General features: G+C 41.2%; 1 protein-coding gene across 5 annotated transcripts in view; it reads right to left on the reverse strand.

Annotated features, from left to right (window-relative positions):
* The window catches only part of LOC130906476 (FERM and PDZ domain-containing protein 4-like), a 77,791-nt gene that overhangs the window by 38,809 nt on the left and 21,902 nt on the right, over positions 1–17,080 (reverse strand). For 2 of the 5 annotated variants that reach the window (XM_057820887.1, XM_057820857.1), the window contains exon 1: positions 9,724–9,968. The exons of the other annotated variants lie outside the window; for them this stretch is intronic. In XM_057820887.1, the coding sequence (XP_057676870.1) occupies positions 9,724–9,758 (35 nt within the window). In that variant the 5' untranslated portion in view covers positions 9,759–9,968. Of the gene's footprint in view, positions 1–9,723; positions 9,969–17,080 lie in introns of those variants that run through there. 5 annotated transcript variants of the gene reach the window in all.

Consider the following 17,080-nt stretch of genomic DNA (forward strand, 5'->3'; position numbering starts at 1 on the left):
CCCCCTCTAGACACCCCATCAATACTGTATATTTCTAGATCTGCTCTGGTCAGTCTGGTCATTTTAGGGATGTCCCCGATCCGATCACGTGATCGGAAATCGCGCCCGGTCACGTTGTTTTTAGAAGATGGTACCGATACGTACACAAGATAATACATACAATTGTTCCCCTTTTTGTGTCTTATCTAAAAATAACCAATGAGTTTTCCAAAATGTGTATTTTATTGAAAATATTTAAATCCATTAAAAATATTAATAATAAATCAGATACATAGTTTGCTAAAAGTCTGTTTATGCACTCATCTAGTTTCATTTTTTAAACCCTGCCAAGCCCGAACCACTAGATAATTGAAAGCAAGTTCAAATTCTTCTAACTTGGAGCCAAAGTGAAACATTTCAATTTTTATCATAAACTTGTATCATATTCATGATACGTCAGATTTTTTCCGGGGGGGTATCATATTGCTCATAATGGTATCATTTAGGTATGAAACTTGTATAAATGTATCAAATATGATATGTAATGGTTAATTAAAAAAAGAATATTTCCTATTTTTTATTATTAAAACATAAAATAAATACAGAAAGAGAATATATGCAAAAGAAATGTGTTTTAAAAAATGAAACAAAAAATAAGAAAGACATTTTTATTGTGATGCTAACAAAGAGGATTTGGACAATTCATAGGTCAACGACACAATCATTCGACAATTAAAATACTTGTCGATTTATTTGATAATAAATATGTTGCTGATCGATCCATTTGTCAATTCATCGGGCACAACTAGTTGGCAAAAATGCAAAGGAAACTACTGTATAACAACAAGGAGTTTGACACCCCTGCTCTCAAGCATCCTTTCAGCACCGTGGACAGTTCCACTTTTACTATTTCCAGTCAATGCCGTAATATATGACCTGCTTGCATCCACACACAAAAATGAACGGATGGGTCAGGGTTGTGTCAATAAGGTCAATTTCAGCTACATCAATCATCAGGTTGCCGTGTCCCTCTTATACAATCTCTATTCCAAGACTACCATTTAGAATACAATAGAAATGTATTTAGGTTTTTGCTTTAAATATTGACTTGGATCAACAAGGGCAGTGTGACTCAGAGGCGCTACTTAAGGGAGGTGCGACCGCATCGGGTTTGCGGGCGTAAAGTGGGTGTGGTTGGGCGATGGGACCGTCAAACTGAAAGCTAAGATGATGCGCGGGTCTGTAATATAGTGTTAAAATATCTCTGCCTGCCACTTGGTCGTTTGTCTGGAGGGGTCCGCAAAAAAAAAAAAATCCACTAGCTTAACAGCAACCATAAGAGCAAAGCTATGCAGTTTAAAGGGAACGCAACAACTACACATGAAGCGTAATTAGCTGCAACTCAAGTCTTTCATGACAGAAATATATTGCAGATAAATAAATTCCATTGACTTGATTTTTCCACAAAGGCAGGCTGGACTTGTTTTTTTCCCACAGTTGCTCAGTATCAGGAATTCTCCAGACTAACACAAGGTGAATTCTAATGGAACTTCGCGACCGGATGGCATTTAAGACAAACAAGAAGTCATTCAAATTTGCTGCAGGCAGTGATTGATTTATGTGCAATGCATAAAGGCCATTCATTGCATTATTATCAGAGTCAAAGAAACATGCAAAAATATGCTCTGTGTTTTCTCTATTTGACCGGTTACCTAAATGTTTGCGGTCGCATATAGTATGTATGTGTGCATACTGTTTACGGGTGAATACATACCACACTTTATTATTCTGCGGTGGTATTTGGAGCAGAACTAACTGCTCAACAAGCCTCATGGTATGCATACGACAAGATGTAACAAAGCAAAGATCCCCACATATAATTTTCTTATTCTTTTCAAAATGCGACTCTTCCTACAATTTTTGGCTGATCACATTATTTCCACATTAAAATTTTCAGGGAACAAACTTTATCAGCCAATTTTTTGCAAACTGTCCACCAAAAATCTTCCCCGTACATTTTCAATGGTCCCATTCATTTCCGAAGGCATAATCAACTCCCACAAAACACGTCCATAAATTGCCCCAAAACGAACAGAAAATGACCCTTGGAAGCCTCAAAATGCACAGGAAGTGATAAAAATCCATAGAAAGTGACAAAACCAACGGAAAATGAGACGGAAATGCCTAAAAAATGAATAGAATTTGACAAAATAAACATGACTTGGCCCGGGAATGCCTTAAAATCACCAGAAAACGGCACAGGAAGTGAGACCAAAGTGCCCTAAGATGCATAGGATGTGGCTCTAAACCAACAGAAAGTGACCCGGAAATGCGCCTAAATCAACAGCAAGTGACCAGTAAACAGGAAGTGAACTTGAAATGCCTTAAAATCAATGCTCCGGAATGTACTCGAAGTGATGCCAAAGTGCCCTAAAATTTGCAGGAAGAGATCCAAAATCAATAGAAAGTGACCTGTAAGTCCTGTCAAACCGACAGGAAGTGAACCAGAAATGCCCCCAAATCAATAGGATTTGACCAATGAACAGGACTTGACCTGAAAATGCCCTGAAATCAACAGAAAATGATCCAAAATGTAATGGAAGTTACCCCTAAGTGCCTTCAAATGTATAAATGAGTAAGTACCCTAAAATGCAGTGACCCAAAATGAACTTGACAACAATTTAAACTGGGATGTCTGGCTGCGAATGCTGCTTTTTCAGTGCCTTTGACAGCCCGAGATGTCAACGGCAGCCAATGAGTTCGCGAGGATTGCCCCAAGTCTTTTCTGCAGGAAAAAAAACAACAAACATGAATAATTCTTTGGCTCTTTGATGAATTAAAGATGACTGGTGAGAACAATTTGCCACTATTTCAAGTGAAGGAGACTTTATAAAAGATGTATATTTCCCCTGGTTCTTGCATTGCAGCCAACTTTACTGCGTAGTAAAAGTAATTCATTATTGAGTGCGCACTAACTTAAGTGGCGTTAACGGGTACCGTTCCATGAACATCTTTCCATGCTAGTCATGCAAAAGCCTGTTTGAATTTTTCATACGTTTTCAAAAATATTGATTCAGTGACTTAAAAATAGTTCATTTTGAAGATCATAGAAAGGGGGGAAAAAAACATTTAAGGTGACACTCTAAACTGAAAGGGGTTTATTCTATCTACATTCATTTGTCCGATGGTCAAATTTGCAAAACTGATTGTGATTCGGGAAAAAATATGGTTGTTCAGGAAGGAGGTGAGACTACACGCTACATGTAAAGTGCCTGTGACAGCATTAAAAAAAAGTCAAATAGCATTATTATGTGAATTGGAAACATATTTTGAGACAATTCGACTATATACAACCATTTGGCAAAGCGCAGATGACGAGAAATGAGTCTTTTAATCTGCCTTTTAGACCCGCCTGTCATGATAGAGCTCTAGCGTCCACAGCTGGAGGATGACGTCAGCAGGATCACGATTTCATCTGATTGAGAATCCAGCCCATTGAGGGGGAAGATTCAGAACGAGGAAATTGTGACAGAGAGCAGCAAAATGTCATCAGTTTCAATCTCTGTACTCCAATATTTTTACCAGATATTTTTTTAATCTAAGTATTTTTCCCCAATAGCTAAATAAATGGTATGGTCATGACAAATAACAGTCTTGTGCTAAATGGAATATGAAATATTAAAAATGCATTTACTCAATACAATAGGGCAAAATTACTGCAAAATGGTCAAAACTGCCGACTTCTTCCTCTCCCGAACAGTATTTTATGCCATCGGAGTTAGTCCGGCTTTTGTCATTTCCCTGTCCTGGCTTTGGAGAGCGTAAACAAACCAGGAGATGTGACAGCTAGTCGACATGCCAACCTGAACCAAGTGGCTTTTACAAGTCTTATTCTGACCTTTCAAAAATCACACAAAACTACCCCGACTCATGTCACATACAGCGGCGGGGTTGATCGTCTTCACTGATCGGCCAGTCCCCGGCGGCGAGCGAGTTACGGCTCGTCGTTCTGCTGCGCCCACGGCGGGGTGGCAGTGCTCGTCGCCGGGAACGAACGATGAAAATAGCCCGTTCTCAGCGGACAAACCGGCCGACGTCTGAGCAGGGGGGGGCTGCTCGTGGCCGAGCCGAGGATAGGTGTCTATTGCCGGCCACGTGAAGAGGACCATGGGGGTGGAAGTGACCATGGTGTGTGACAAGCCGCCGTTCGTCAGCCGAGTGGCCTTCTCGGTGGACAATCAGCCACAAAATGCAAGCCACTTACTTATTAAAACGTGTGCCATGATCCCAGAATTGCACATGATATAAAACACATAGTGTACTCACTTCCTTGTCAAGGTCCAATTGTCCCACAGTTGTCGGACTCGTTTTGGCCATTATTTGTGGTGAATGGGAACTTTTTAAAACCCAAAAAGGCTCGCACGCCTCTCCCTGGTGCAGCAACAAAAGCCTGCAGCACATTGGGCTGTCATGATGCGAAAAATAAACGAAATAATTTGCAAAATCAGCTGCATCTGCAGTCGTTCTGCTAACTGTTAGCTGTATACTGATGATGATTATCACGCTGACGTCACATTCGCATTCTTCGTCAATCCAGAAAGTCACGCATTTTCATGACGCGGGATTCAAAAATTGAATAAATGTATCAATCGCTTCCATACACATCCAAGCGGTTCATTCATTTACGAGCATAAAATACCGCTTGAAATATGAAATAAACATGCTTTTTGCTGTCATGGGCACTTTAAGATGCATCAAGAAATTGGATAATATTTTGTCAATTAGCAAAAAACATGACTTTATGGACAGGAAATTGACAATTTCGACCTGTTTCATGCACCCATGACGATTCATTTTTCCTTCCATTAATCCATTCATTTTTTTTTTTTATACAATTATCTATGGCTACGTTCATACTACAGGTCATAATGCATGAATCTTTTTTTTGGTGTTTTTCCGACTCGAGTGAGCCATTAACTTGACGGTCTGAACGTGACAAGTCGCATAGAACTGGACCTTTTCAAATCCGTATCGTATGTGGTTCAAATCCGATCTGGGCCACATTTTTCCAGAATGCCGCGGCGGTCTGTTCTGCTAGTCTCCCAAATCGGAATTCATGCAGCAATTACGTCATCAAAGAGCAAGAGAGGCGCTACGGTAGCAGTGCAGGTGTGCATTAGAGCCTAGCTTGCATTGTACTCGGCTTTTGGGGGAGGCTCGGGCTTGACGACAGTCATAAGAAAATTAAATTGGTTGAGGATAAGCCTGAGAATGATCGGTTTTCTCTCTGCTTTATATAAGCACTATTTCAACATTGCTTACACGGCCAAGAGTTGTATGTGTGTGTGACATGCACGCACTATCGATCCACACAAACTTTGAGCATAAGCCTAAAGGGAGATTATTTATGTCTGTTATTTGTGTCCTCTTTTTGAAAAGCAAAATATGATCTCCCTGGAATGACGGATGACAGCCAGCGTGTGTGGTCATTTGGTTTGATGCTTCTGCGCACGCGGGTCGACTTGCTCAGCGCGTGTCGGACTGTGAATTAGTGCGCATGCGCAATACTTGAACGGTCTCAATGGACAAAGGCAGTCTGCACCGGCACGCCAAAAAAAACAGATATGACAAAAAATCGGATTTGTGCGTTAAGACCTGTAGTGTGAACCAAGCCTATACGTCGGTACCTAGGAATACGAAGGCTTCGGTACGTGAAAAATCCATTTTACGAAGAGTTTTTGGAAGTTTTTTTCGCTTCATATTGCAAACAAATTAGCTGACGAAAGATTATACGTATTATAAAAGATACGCCATTCTTGCTCGCAGAAAATCGAGCAGTCATATGACAACGTCTGTTGAATGAACTGGAACTAGTTACATTTAAGCGCCACTAGGGGTTGACGAAGCATTACAAGTAAAAACAGGCAATTAAAAGGACATGACAGCGCCGGAAGATCCCACTGCCCTATTGGTCAGAATCATTCCCGCACTGGCTGCAGTTACACTTTAGGCGCTTTAAGGTGGCGAGTAAAAAAGTGACAAACTCCATATAGTGCCTTTAAATGAATTGGATGTCTTGTCAGCCAAAGGGTAAAAAGTTTTGGAAAAACATGCACGTTCCGATTGTTCCAGTTTAAATCCGCCTTTCGCCCAAAGTCAGCTAGGATAGGCTCCAGCACCCCACCTCCCTGATGAAGCTAAGCAGTGTTGAATATGGATGGATGGATTTTTTGTTTTGTTTTTATAAGCTAAAATTCATAATAATAGAAGTACAAATAATACAAATATTACTAATAAAACAATAACTAGAAAAGGCCATTTCTAGAGAAATTGTCTGCTTGTCAGTAAAGTGCCATGGGTGACTTCCTGTAGACTTTGGGTAACTTCCTATTAATTCTGGAGCATTTTCGGGGGACTCTCTGTTATTTTGGTTCAATTTCCGAGCAATTAATAACTGAGGTTCCTGGGCTCCCGGTCAAAATGGACTGAACGTCAAGCACCTACAATGGCGGCCAATAAGTATATTCATTAAATACTATTCATTCAGCAGTCAGAACAGTAACACTTTAGCTTTCTCCGTATTGGGAATTCTGAGTACAATGGAACGTTACCCTGAGAGAAAGCAGCATGCAATGGCATAGAGCAGAGCAAAATCTGGCACACATTACCCTACTCTGATATTCAGTGCACAAACAAAGCCTGCTGGGCCTATTCTGCTGCCATGCCAAAGGCCAACACGCTACACTCAAACTTCTTCCACTTTTGGCTTTTCGATGATTCGGCAATAGATCCAGAGGCAATGACAGACTAAAAGAGGAGGATTAGACATCCATCATTTGAATGATATGTGACAAGGATGATGAAGCTACCTTTTTTTTTTTTTGTTTGCTTGATATTATTTGGCTTGAGTAAGTGAGTGAAAATAGCCATCTGTTCACCTCACTTTTATTTCACATTCTGTCAATAAATAAAGGCACCAGCAGTGTAAGAGTTTGTACAACAAGCAGAGGTGGTTACAGTAGCCAAACATTTTAGTCAAGAGTATCGTTACTTCAAATAAATAATACTCAAGTAAAAGTAGTCATCCAACAAATTTACTCAAGTACAGGTAAAAAAAAAAAAAAGAGTACTCAAGACGTAACTGCTGACAATGTCTGATTTTTTTTGTTTTTTAAACAATGGTAATTTGTTCTCAGCACAATATCATCTGTATGAACTGTGATTATTACACTGTTCTATACACTCAATAACTTATTACATGACCATATTAGGTGCATTGTGAAAACAAGACAAAAAAAATCAAATTCCGACTGGAAAAATCTACAGGAATGAAACATCACCCGTTGAAAGAGCATGAGTGCCCTCTAGTGGAGAAAACATATTCCATGAAATTAAAACAATCACAGCTCCTGTTTTCTGTGGTCTATCGGTGCCAAATAAGAACTGGGGGAGAGGTTAAAATCTCTGGTTTCAAGTGAAATAGTTTATATTTTACGGTGCCTTAAAGATGCCACGTGAATGAACAGGCCAGAGTGATCATAGGACTTCCAACTTCCTAGATGATCATCTTAAGGCGGACTTATGCTTCTGCGGCAGACCTACGCCATCAAGGCAGACCCGATTTACGAGCCTCCGCCTTAGCCTGATGTGCGGCTCCGCAAAATTCTGACGACGCGTCGCGTCAACGCCTGGTGACCTTACGCAAATGGACTGCGATTGGTCCGCTCGGACTGTCGTTTCCAGTTCGGTGCAAAATCACCGCCATTTACAAACAATCTTACGATAACGACCACCTTCGCAACCGTCTTCTGCGCCTCAACATTTGTTTTTATTGTTGATGAGCTGAAGATCCACATTCAAGCGTGCCAACTCCGTTGGCATTGTTGGGTAACCGGAAGAAAACTAGAGGAAGTCGACAAGAGGCCCCCAAAAGTGTACAAACACAGCGCCGCATCCCTGTAGTGGCTCGGCGGTGAATTACAGAGCAACACGTTCCCTTGCCGCAGAACTATTGAATGCGCATTGACGCCGTCGTCGCTACGCGGTCACCCGACACAGAAATTTAACTCAGGCTTTAGGCCAAAAACAATCGTCAAATTCCAACGAGAAAAAATCTTCAGCAATGAAAAATCACCTGTCTAAAGAGCATGAGTGCCCTCTCGTGGAAAAAACATTTCTTAAATGAAATCATATCTCCGGTTTTCCGAGGTCTATTAGTGCCAAATAAAAATCGGAAGAGAGGTAGGAGGCAGCGCCCTTTGTCAAATAGTTTATTTTTTACGACGCTTTAAATACACCAGGTAATTGAACATGTTGTAATGGAGTCCTGTGATTATTGTGGCGACGTCTCATTGGTGAAAATGGTCGAACCACTGCGGGTATCACAGTTAGGAGTAGTAGGTAGGCGGTGGTAGTAGTAGTAGTAGGAAATTGTGTTCCTCAAGTAAAAAGTACGGCGTGGTAAAACATTTTTCTCCAAAAGTTACTCAAGTAAATATAATAATATATGTGTCTATCAGCCATGTCGGACGATTGTCTCGGTTACTGCTGTGTGTGCCATCATCTTCATGTTATTTGTCGTTCCAACGGTTGTTTCCTGTTGGATCATTTTGATTTTTTTGTGCTCTATTTTCTGGTGGACTTTGTGATCACTTAATTGTACTTTTTTATATTGGCGTCATTTTTGGCGTGCTCCCTTTTACCTATTCCTTAACCAATACCTTAAACCTATTGACTATTCCCAGTGATTGAGAGCCACATAAACGGCTTGCCGTTCATGACACCTTCCCTGTAGGTTTTCAGTGGCCACAGTCATTAGCAATGACACAAAAACGTTACCATTAACTCCTATTGAGTTTAAAATCTGAATTGACATTGGTGGTCATCATTTTGTAATATTTTTTTTATGGAAGAAAGTCCTCAATTTGCCACAACATGAACAGGAAATGATCCTAAATGTACAGGATGTACCATAATACCCCAAAATGTGCAGGTAGTGACACAAAATGAACAGCTTGTTACCCAGAAATTCCCCTAAATCCACAGGAAGTGACCCGGTATTTGGCATATTCAACAGGAAATGATCCAAAATGTACAGAAAATATCCGAATACCACAAAATGTACAAGCTGACCCAAAGAAAATTAAGCAGGAAGTGACCCAGCAATGCACCAAAATCAACAGGAAGTGACCCGAAATCAAAAGGAAATGGTCCAAAATGTACAGAAAGTGACTCCCAAATGAACACGCATTTTCCTACTTTTGTTTTTAATATTGAAGTTTTTGTACTTCTATTATTCTTACACAGTTGTATCAAATAAACTAAATGATCAATTAAAGCTTAGTAAAAAGCAAAAAAGTGACGTCTACACCGGTGATGGTTCCCAAGTTGAACAACACCCCAAAGGTGATTTTTGTTTCTTAACCGACATCGACAGACGTCCAATTTTCTTAAACCGAGACGACTAGCTGTGAACGCTTACGTTTCGGGGCCATTGACGGTGCTCCACGTCCAATCCGTTTAGATTGTGAGGGGCGAATGAACATTTGTTCCTAGTCAAAATGGATTAAACATCTCGCGCCGTCAGTGGCAGCCAATGAGGTAACGGGGAAGTGACCCGAAATACCTCCATATTAATAGGAAGTGCCTCTTACAGTCAAAATGAAGCCAAGAAGTTCCGTTACTTGTAAATTTAAAAAAATTAAAACCACACACTTTTGATTACAGTAGCAAAAACGCACTTACCTAGAGGAATCTTGCATCTTGGAAAAAACAAACATATTCAGGGATCACACGCTCAACATTCAAATCCCTCCCCTCCCACATGGAAACCCAGTTTCAACCCGGATCCATGTCAGTAGTCCACAAAAGAGTTCTTGTAACAACTCACAAAATGGATGATGCTAAATTTGCCCTTGAAAATTCTCCATCTCGCTCTTCATGTTTTAACGAGAAACGAGAATCAGCCCTTTCTGCAGTTGAGCTGCAGCGAGCCCCTTGTGAGTGCTCTCCATCTCCAAGTACGGGGGGGGGGGGGGGGGGGGAGTCAACTCCGCCGGACGAGGGGTGGGACACGACGAGCCGGAGAAAGGGAGGGACGCAAACGGCATCCGACGCAGAGACGGATGCTGCGCCGAGCCCTTTGGAGGGAAACGGCTGAGAGACCAACGTGAAAGATGGCCGGGGAGGGCCAATGAAACGGCATCAGACGACGACCCTGCGAGGGAGTCGCGGGGAGCGTTGCGATGCCGAGAGCAATAGCTGACGATAGCTTTTTTCTTAAAGAGCGCTTCCAATAAATTAGGCTGCAGCAAATATAATTAGCTTAGAATCAAAAGAGTTTCTAGTATGCCATAGTAAAAGTACTCTTAGAAGTACATAGACCTACTCAAGTAAATGTCATGCAATAATACCCACCTCTGTAAATGAGAATATGCTAAAGATACTGAGCTCATTTTCAGAGCAGCTGTGGTTCATCCATCCCCACCAATTGCAGCCAATTTAATCAGCAAGTGACAGGACAACATCTTCGAGAGAAATGAGACACCGTTTGATTAAAATAACATAAATACATTGAATTGAATGAGTTTCCATTGAAAGCCGGCTTGAAGCAAAGCACTTTTTAGCTCCGGTTGTTGATTTGTTTGATTTGGAGTTCGACACAAACTCAAACACGGCTACAAAAACACTCACATGAACTTTTTGACAACTGCCAGCCGTCCCAGTCAAAATGGAATCGGGTGTCTATCGCCGTCAATGGGACTGAAACATCATATTTCACTGCCAGCCCCCCTAATTTCAAACTGGCCCTTAAGTCTGTTTAATTACGTAGAAAAAGATAAGTGACATTTCATTCTAAAATAAATGAACATTTAAATAGACTCATCGAGCGAATGTGTTCATGCGTGTGCAGTCGCGCATGTCATAAAAGGCTGAAGTGGAATACAAAGAAGCTTGATTAATATTCTTTTAGCTATCACATCACTAGTCTTGTCACAACGCTTCCTGTAAATGTATTGAAGAGCAGCGATGCGTGACACCAAGAGAGAAACAACACATTTCCAGGCAAGTGGTAGCAGTAAATCTAGTCGCTACTAATTTTCAGTCTCAATAGATTCATTCAATGAAACATAAATGAGGCAAATGATTGCTGCCGAGCCTCCCTGTTTAAACGGATTGGACTTCTATTGCTGTTAGACGCAGTTAATGTGTTGACAAAACAGGAGTACAACATTTGTTTGAGACCCTAAAAGTGACCGTTCGCCCAAAAACTTAGGGATATTTCAAAACACGACTCGTCCTACAATTTGTGTACAAATCACATCACATCATTTATAAATGGAAAAATTCAGGATTGTAAAGGGCACGACATTTCTATACAGTGTTTGCTAAAACTTTGTTTCAATGGCAAAGAAACGTCCATTCACTCCTATTGATTTCCAACCTAAGTGACCCAATATCACCAGGAAGTGAACCAATATTAACAGGAAGTGACCCTGAAATCCCCCCATAACAACAGGAAGTGACTCAATATGAACAGCAAGTGAACCCAAAATGCTCCAAAATAAAAAAGTGACCCAAAATGCCAACCATCACAGCAAAGCTACCATCGCAATTTCTCCAGAAATGGCATTTTCTATGTATTTATATAGTGTTGTTCACATTAGGAGTATCAAAGACATTCAACAAATTGGGTCCTGGTCTTCGTTCCAACAGATCTAGCACAGATGGTTCAAGCAAAGAGGTTTCTGCCAAAACAAGCAGCACCTGACTGCAATCAACTCGTAAAAGACCAGATTGGTGAAAGTTTGTCCTTGAACAAAAACAAAAACTTACTTTCTGCTGATTTTGGGTCACTTCCTGTTGATTTGGAGGAATTATTGGGTCACCTCCTATTGATTTTGGCTCACCTTTCAAACTTGGCGCGTACAGTGCTGGCCAAAAGTATTGGCAATTCTGTCAGAAAATGCTCAATTTTTCCCAGATAATGATTGCAATTACAAATGATTTAGTAGTAATATCTTCATTTATTTCGCTTGCAATGAAAAAACGCAAAAGAGAATGAAAAAAAATCATTTATCATTTTACACAAAACTCCAAAAATGGGCCGGACAAAAGTATTGGCACCCTCAGCCTAATACTTGGTAGCACAAGCTTTAGACAAAAATAACTACCAACAACTGCTTCCGGTATCCATCATTGAGATTTTCACAATGCTCTGCTGAAATTTGACACCATTCTTCTTTGACCAACTGCTCCAGGTCTCCGAGATTTGAAGGGTGCCATCTCTCCACAGGTGTTCTATGGGATTCAGGTCAGTGCTTTCACTCAAACCATTTTCTAGTGCTTTTTGAAGGGTGTTTGGGGTCGTTGTCCTGCTAGGAAGACCCATGACCCAGCTTTCCCACACTGGGCCCTACATTATGCTGCAAAATGTATTGGTAGTCTTCCGACTTCATAATGCCATGCAGTCCAGTGCCAGAGGAAGCAAAGCAACCCCCAAAAAAATCAGGGAACCTCCGCCATGTTTGACTGTGGGGACGTTCGAATAAACGTCACTTTTAACTCATTTGTTATCTGCACATGAAACCACGAAACATATGAAATGATACACACGAGTGTAAAATTTCATTTTGACACCCCTGCACTCACATATTAATTTTCATAGCCTGCTGAATAATATATTTATCCTTTCAACTCTTAAATGAGCTCACAAATCTTGACAATGTAGGATGAATGTGCTGACTCGGCCAAAATAAAAGTTAACCTTGCCCCTGAAGGCATTTACTTTATGCTGATAAAAAGGCAATATACTGTACGTCTCCTCCTTCGTGCAAGAAGGTGGTTCTGGTGTTCGACGTCCTCTACATTTCAACTACTTAGCTTCGACTTGGCAGGGAATGATCACGTTCCGTGCCACTGACGGCGCTAGACGTCCGATCCATTTTGACTGGGAGGGGCAAACGAATGTACTTAATCACTACCCATCTCTGCGTGGCACGTACTTAATTGTGTGTCCAACTCTTTTGTCCCTTGTGTGATACAGGTGAAAGCTAAAGATGATTCAATTCTGCTCGCTGGACCATCCTTTTATTTGTCAAGACCGCTGTGCCATCCCTCCACTTGGCTGATTTAAAACAGTGATACTTATTACAATGAGGACAGATGGCTGGGGGGGGGGGTGTACTACGACATCACATGAATAATAATACTGTCCAAGGTCGTAATGTTAGTGTGAGCGACAGAGTGCTCTGCATTGATTTTATAAAGATATTCAACCCCTCGGTGATGGTTGATAAACACCGTTCTCAACCCTGTCGCCTCTGGACCAGCAAGGAGGAGCGTGTCAAACAAAATAAAGTGTTATCATTGAGTTGTAAATGTAATGTTAGTCAATTTATTAAAGTGTGTTACAAGGGAAGAATATTAATCAATAGGAATGCTCATATTTCAATGGGCCACCATTGACGGCACTAGATATCCAATCAAAAAAATAAAATAAGATCATTTGTGCTTGAAAGGGTTAGTATTTCAGTGGTGGCAACAACAACAAAAAATACGATGACCCCAAAATTTCATTTGAACCCCAATAGTACAAACCAGTGGCGCCTCTAGAAATGTTTCATAGGTGTGGCAGGATGGGGCCACTTCACCCTGCTGTTACCAGAGTTTTGTTGGGACAGTTTCACCCAGGAAATGTGCAAGTGTGGAAAATTGATGAAAAAATTCAGCTCAGACTCATTGGCAGCAATTGGCGGCGATAGACGTCCGATCCATTTAGACTGGGAGGGGCAAATGAACCTTGAATCTTGGGGTACCACTGTATATCTATATATATCGACACATATGAGATTTAGCATCCCTTCAGCAAAACAAGTCAGGCTCACTTTATACTCGCTTTTATTCACAAAACAGTCACGCATGTCATAAAAATCACCAACTATGTACTGTCTCAGTGCTACTCGGAAGGTCATTGCACACGTTACCCCAGAATTGCACTCACTCCGTGTGCGCTCCGACGCAGACCGCGTGCGACGCCCACTGCGTATGTCTCTCGTGCGGTCCATACAAACGCGAACTCTAGACGCGCATGCGCAAAACGGAGGAGACTACGTGATCAGATCAACACAAAGTTTATTATTGTGACAGTACATTCAGAGAAAAAGGGTCTTTTGTCTTTGGTAACCTCAATAAATTCATTTTTGAAGCGCCTGTCTGCCTCGCCTCCATTATCCTGCATTTGGGTCCACACCACGTGACGGCGTGCCATTAGTGTGAAAGACTTTTGGGTACAACTTCTGAGTGGCTCCGCGATTGTACATAGTTGGTAAATTCATGAGTCATGACGTGTATGAGTATTCTGTGAATAAAGAATTAACTACAGTGAGCTTGACTTGTTCTGCTTACTAACAGGAAACTAGCTAGATTCCTTTGTTATATACAGTGCCCTCCATAATTATTGGCACCCCTATAAAAGATGTGTTTTTTAGCTTCTAATATATTTTTTTAATTCAAATAATATGGGACATTAATGGAAAAAAAGAGAAAAATCCAACCTTCAATACAAGTGCATTCATTCAGTGGGGAAAAAATCCCACATAAAGAAAAAATGATTTGACATCAAATGATGTGTGTCACAATTATTAGCACCCCTGGTGTTAATATTTTGTAAAAACCCCTTTTGCCAACAAAACAAGGTCTGGGGACTGAGATGGCCATGGGAGGAGCTTGATTTTGTGTCTGGTGAACCATTTCTTTGTAGATTTGGCCATATGTGTAGGGTGATTGTCTTGCTGAAAGACCCAGTGATGACCCATCTTCAGCTTCCGGGCAGAGGGCAACAGATTTTGATTTAAAATGTCCTGGTATTTCACAGCATGGTCGACCGTGTGCTTTGGTCAGATGAGACCAAGATTGAGCTTTTTGGCAACAAACACTCTAAGTGGGTCTGGTGTGCCACGAAAGATGCGCATGCTGAAAAGCACCTCATACCCACTGTGAAGTATGGGGGTGGGTCAGTGATGCTGTGGGGCTGTTTTGCTTCCAAAGGCCCTGGGAACCTTGTTAGGGTGCATGGCATTATGAATGCTTTGAAATACCAGGATATTTTAAATCAAAATCTGTTGCCCGAAAGCTGAAGATGGGTCGTCACTGGGTCTTTCAGCAAGACAATGACCCTAAACGTATGGCCAAATCTACACAGAAATGGTTCACCAGACACAAAATCAAGCTCCTCCCATGGCCATCTCAGTCCCCAGACCTTGTTTTGTTGGCAAAAGGGGGTTGTACAAAGTATTAATACCAGGGGTGCTAATAATTGTGGCACACATTATTTGATGTCAAATATTTTTTTCTTTATGTGGGATTTTTTCCCCCACTGAATGAATGCACTTGTATTGAAGGTTGGATGTTTCTCTTTTTTTCCATTAAGGTCCCATATTATTTGAATTAAAAAATTTTTTTAAAAAAGCTAAAAAACACATCTTTTTCAGGGGTGTCAATAATTATGGAGGGCACTGTAAGTACTCAAATAATTGTCTTTTTAATACTGAAACTGAGCTGCATCAAAAAGGAGGCACGGGTTGCCGACCCCTGGTATGCAACACCAACCTTTAGCGTACATGCATTAGCACGCTCACTTGCTAACTCCTCTAACGATGAGATCATTGAATTTCTTTTCCGCACCACTGCCTGTAATCCAACAAGCAATCTCGCGCTTTTCCCTTATAGCCTAATCTGATTGGGTACGGAAGGGAAGGGGGTTGGAAACGAGGCAGGATGTGAGAGTGGAAACAAGAGAGGATTGAGCGAGAGACAAAGGTCAGAGGAGAAAGGGGGGATTTGTATTCAAAGATGGAGCGCAAACTGCTCAGTGTGACTTTTCTGTTACACTTTATTCAAAAGCTTCTCATAACACTGTAAGAAGAAGGTCAGAATCCTGACATGACAAGGAATGAAAGCTTATGACCGACATGCCATTCAGTCAACTATGTTATTTTTGATGCAAAGTTGACAATGTTGATAAACATCTTTTGGTTGAGGTTAGGAACTTTGTTCGGGTTTGGGGTGTCATGCAAAATGAACCTTTTAATCATGTTATGTGGTCATTCCGGCTTTAAGGAGACATTCCGAACCATTGGTGTATGTTTGAAAAATCCTTGAATTGATCCTGCCTGCCAGTGGGAGCTGCTGAAAAGCTGGGTCCTAAATAGCTCCCTTTTGTGCGTAGCACCTCCTTTGCTCTGACATGTGTATTGCTCAAATGATCCCGCGGCAGCACAACACCCTTCCAGATCAAGAGACGTAGCAGCTAATGAAGCCTAGCTAACCCTTATCACCAGTGCAGACTATTCATTCAGCGCGCAAGGCACACAGCTGCTTTTTTAATCGAGTAATTTGTCAAAAACAAATTGTGCGAGGCATTTACAAAGGGGTCTTTTGGAAGCAAAAGCTCACTTGATAGCGGACTGCTTGTCGCTTCAAGATAATGCTATCCAAACTCTAAAGAGCACTCTAAAACAGGTCACCCTAAGTCATTGTTTCCCTGGCTTTGAAAACATTACATTGCCATCAGTGTACGCAAGAGGTAGGTAGCAATGTTGACATTTGCTTGAGTAACTTTTTGAGAAAAATGTACTTCTGAGAGTATTTTTACCACACGATACTATTTACTTTTGCTTCAGTAGATTTTGTGAAGGAACCCTACTCGTACTTGGCTACTTTGAGCCACACTGGAGTCGTTACAATATTCCTCTTTATTCCACAGATTAGATTTGACTTTATTTTTTTTGCCAGCACAATGGCTCGACTAGTTTCACCATTGAGACGCAGCAACAATAATCAAATGACTAACGTTACAATACAGTCACGTGACCACTGCGCACAAGCATGCAGTCGGGAAGTCCTATAATCAAGCCGGCTCCTTCAATCACGTGGTGTCTTTAAAGCGCCGTAAAAATGAAACTCGACATCATTGGAAAGCTCGGATTTCAACCTCTCCCCGTTTTTATTTGGTAACAACAGACCATGGAGTACTGGAGATATGATCATTCTCATTTCATGGTAGGAAAGATGTTTTCTCCACTAGAGGGCACTCCTGCTT

This window comes from Corythoichthys intestinalis, chromosome 2 (assembly GCF_030265065.1).
Source record: "Corythoichthys intestinalis isolate RoL2023-P3 chromosome 2, ASM3026506v1, whole genome shotgun sequence".
In the NCBI taxonomy this organism is placed as follows: Eukaryota; Metazoa; Chordata; class Actinopteri; order Syngnathiformes; family Syngnathidae; genus Corythoichthys; species Corythoichthys intestinalis.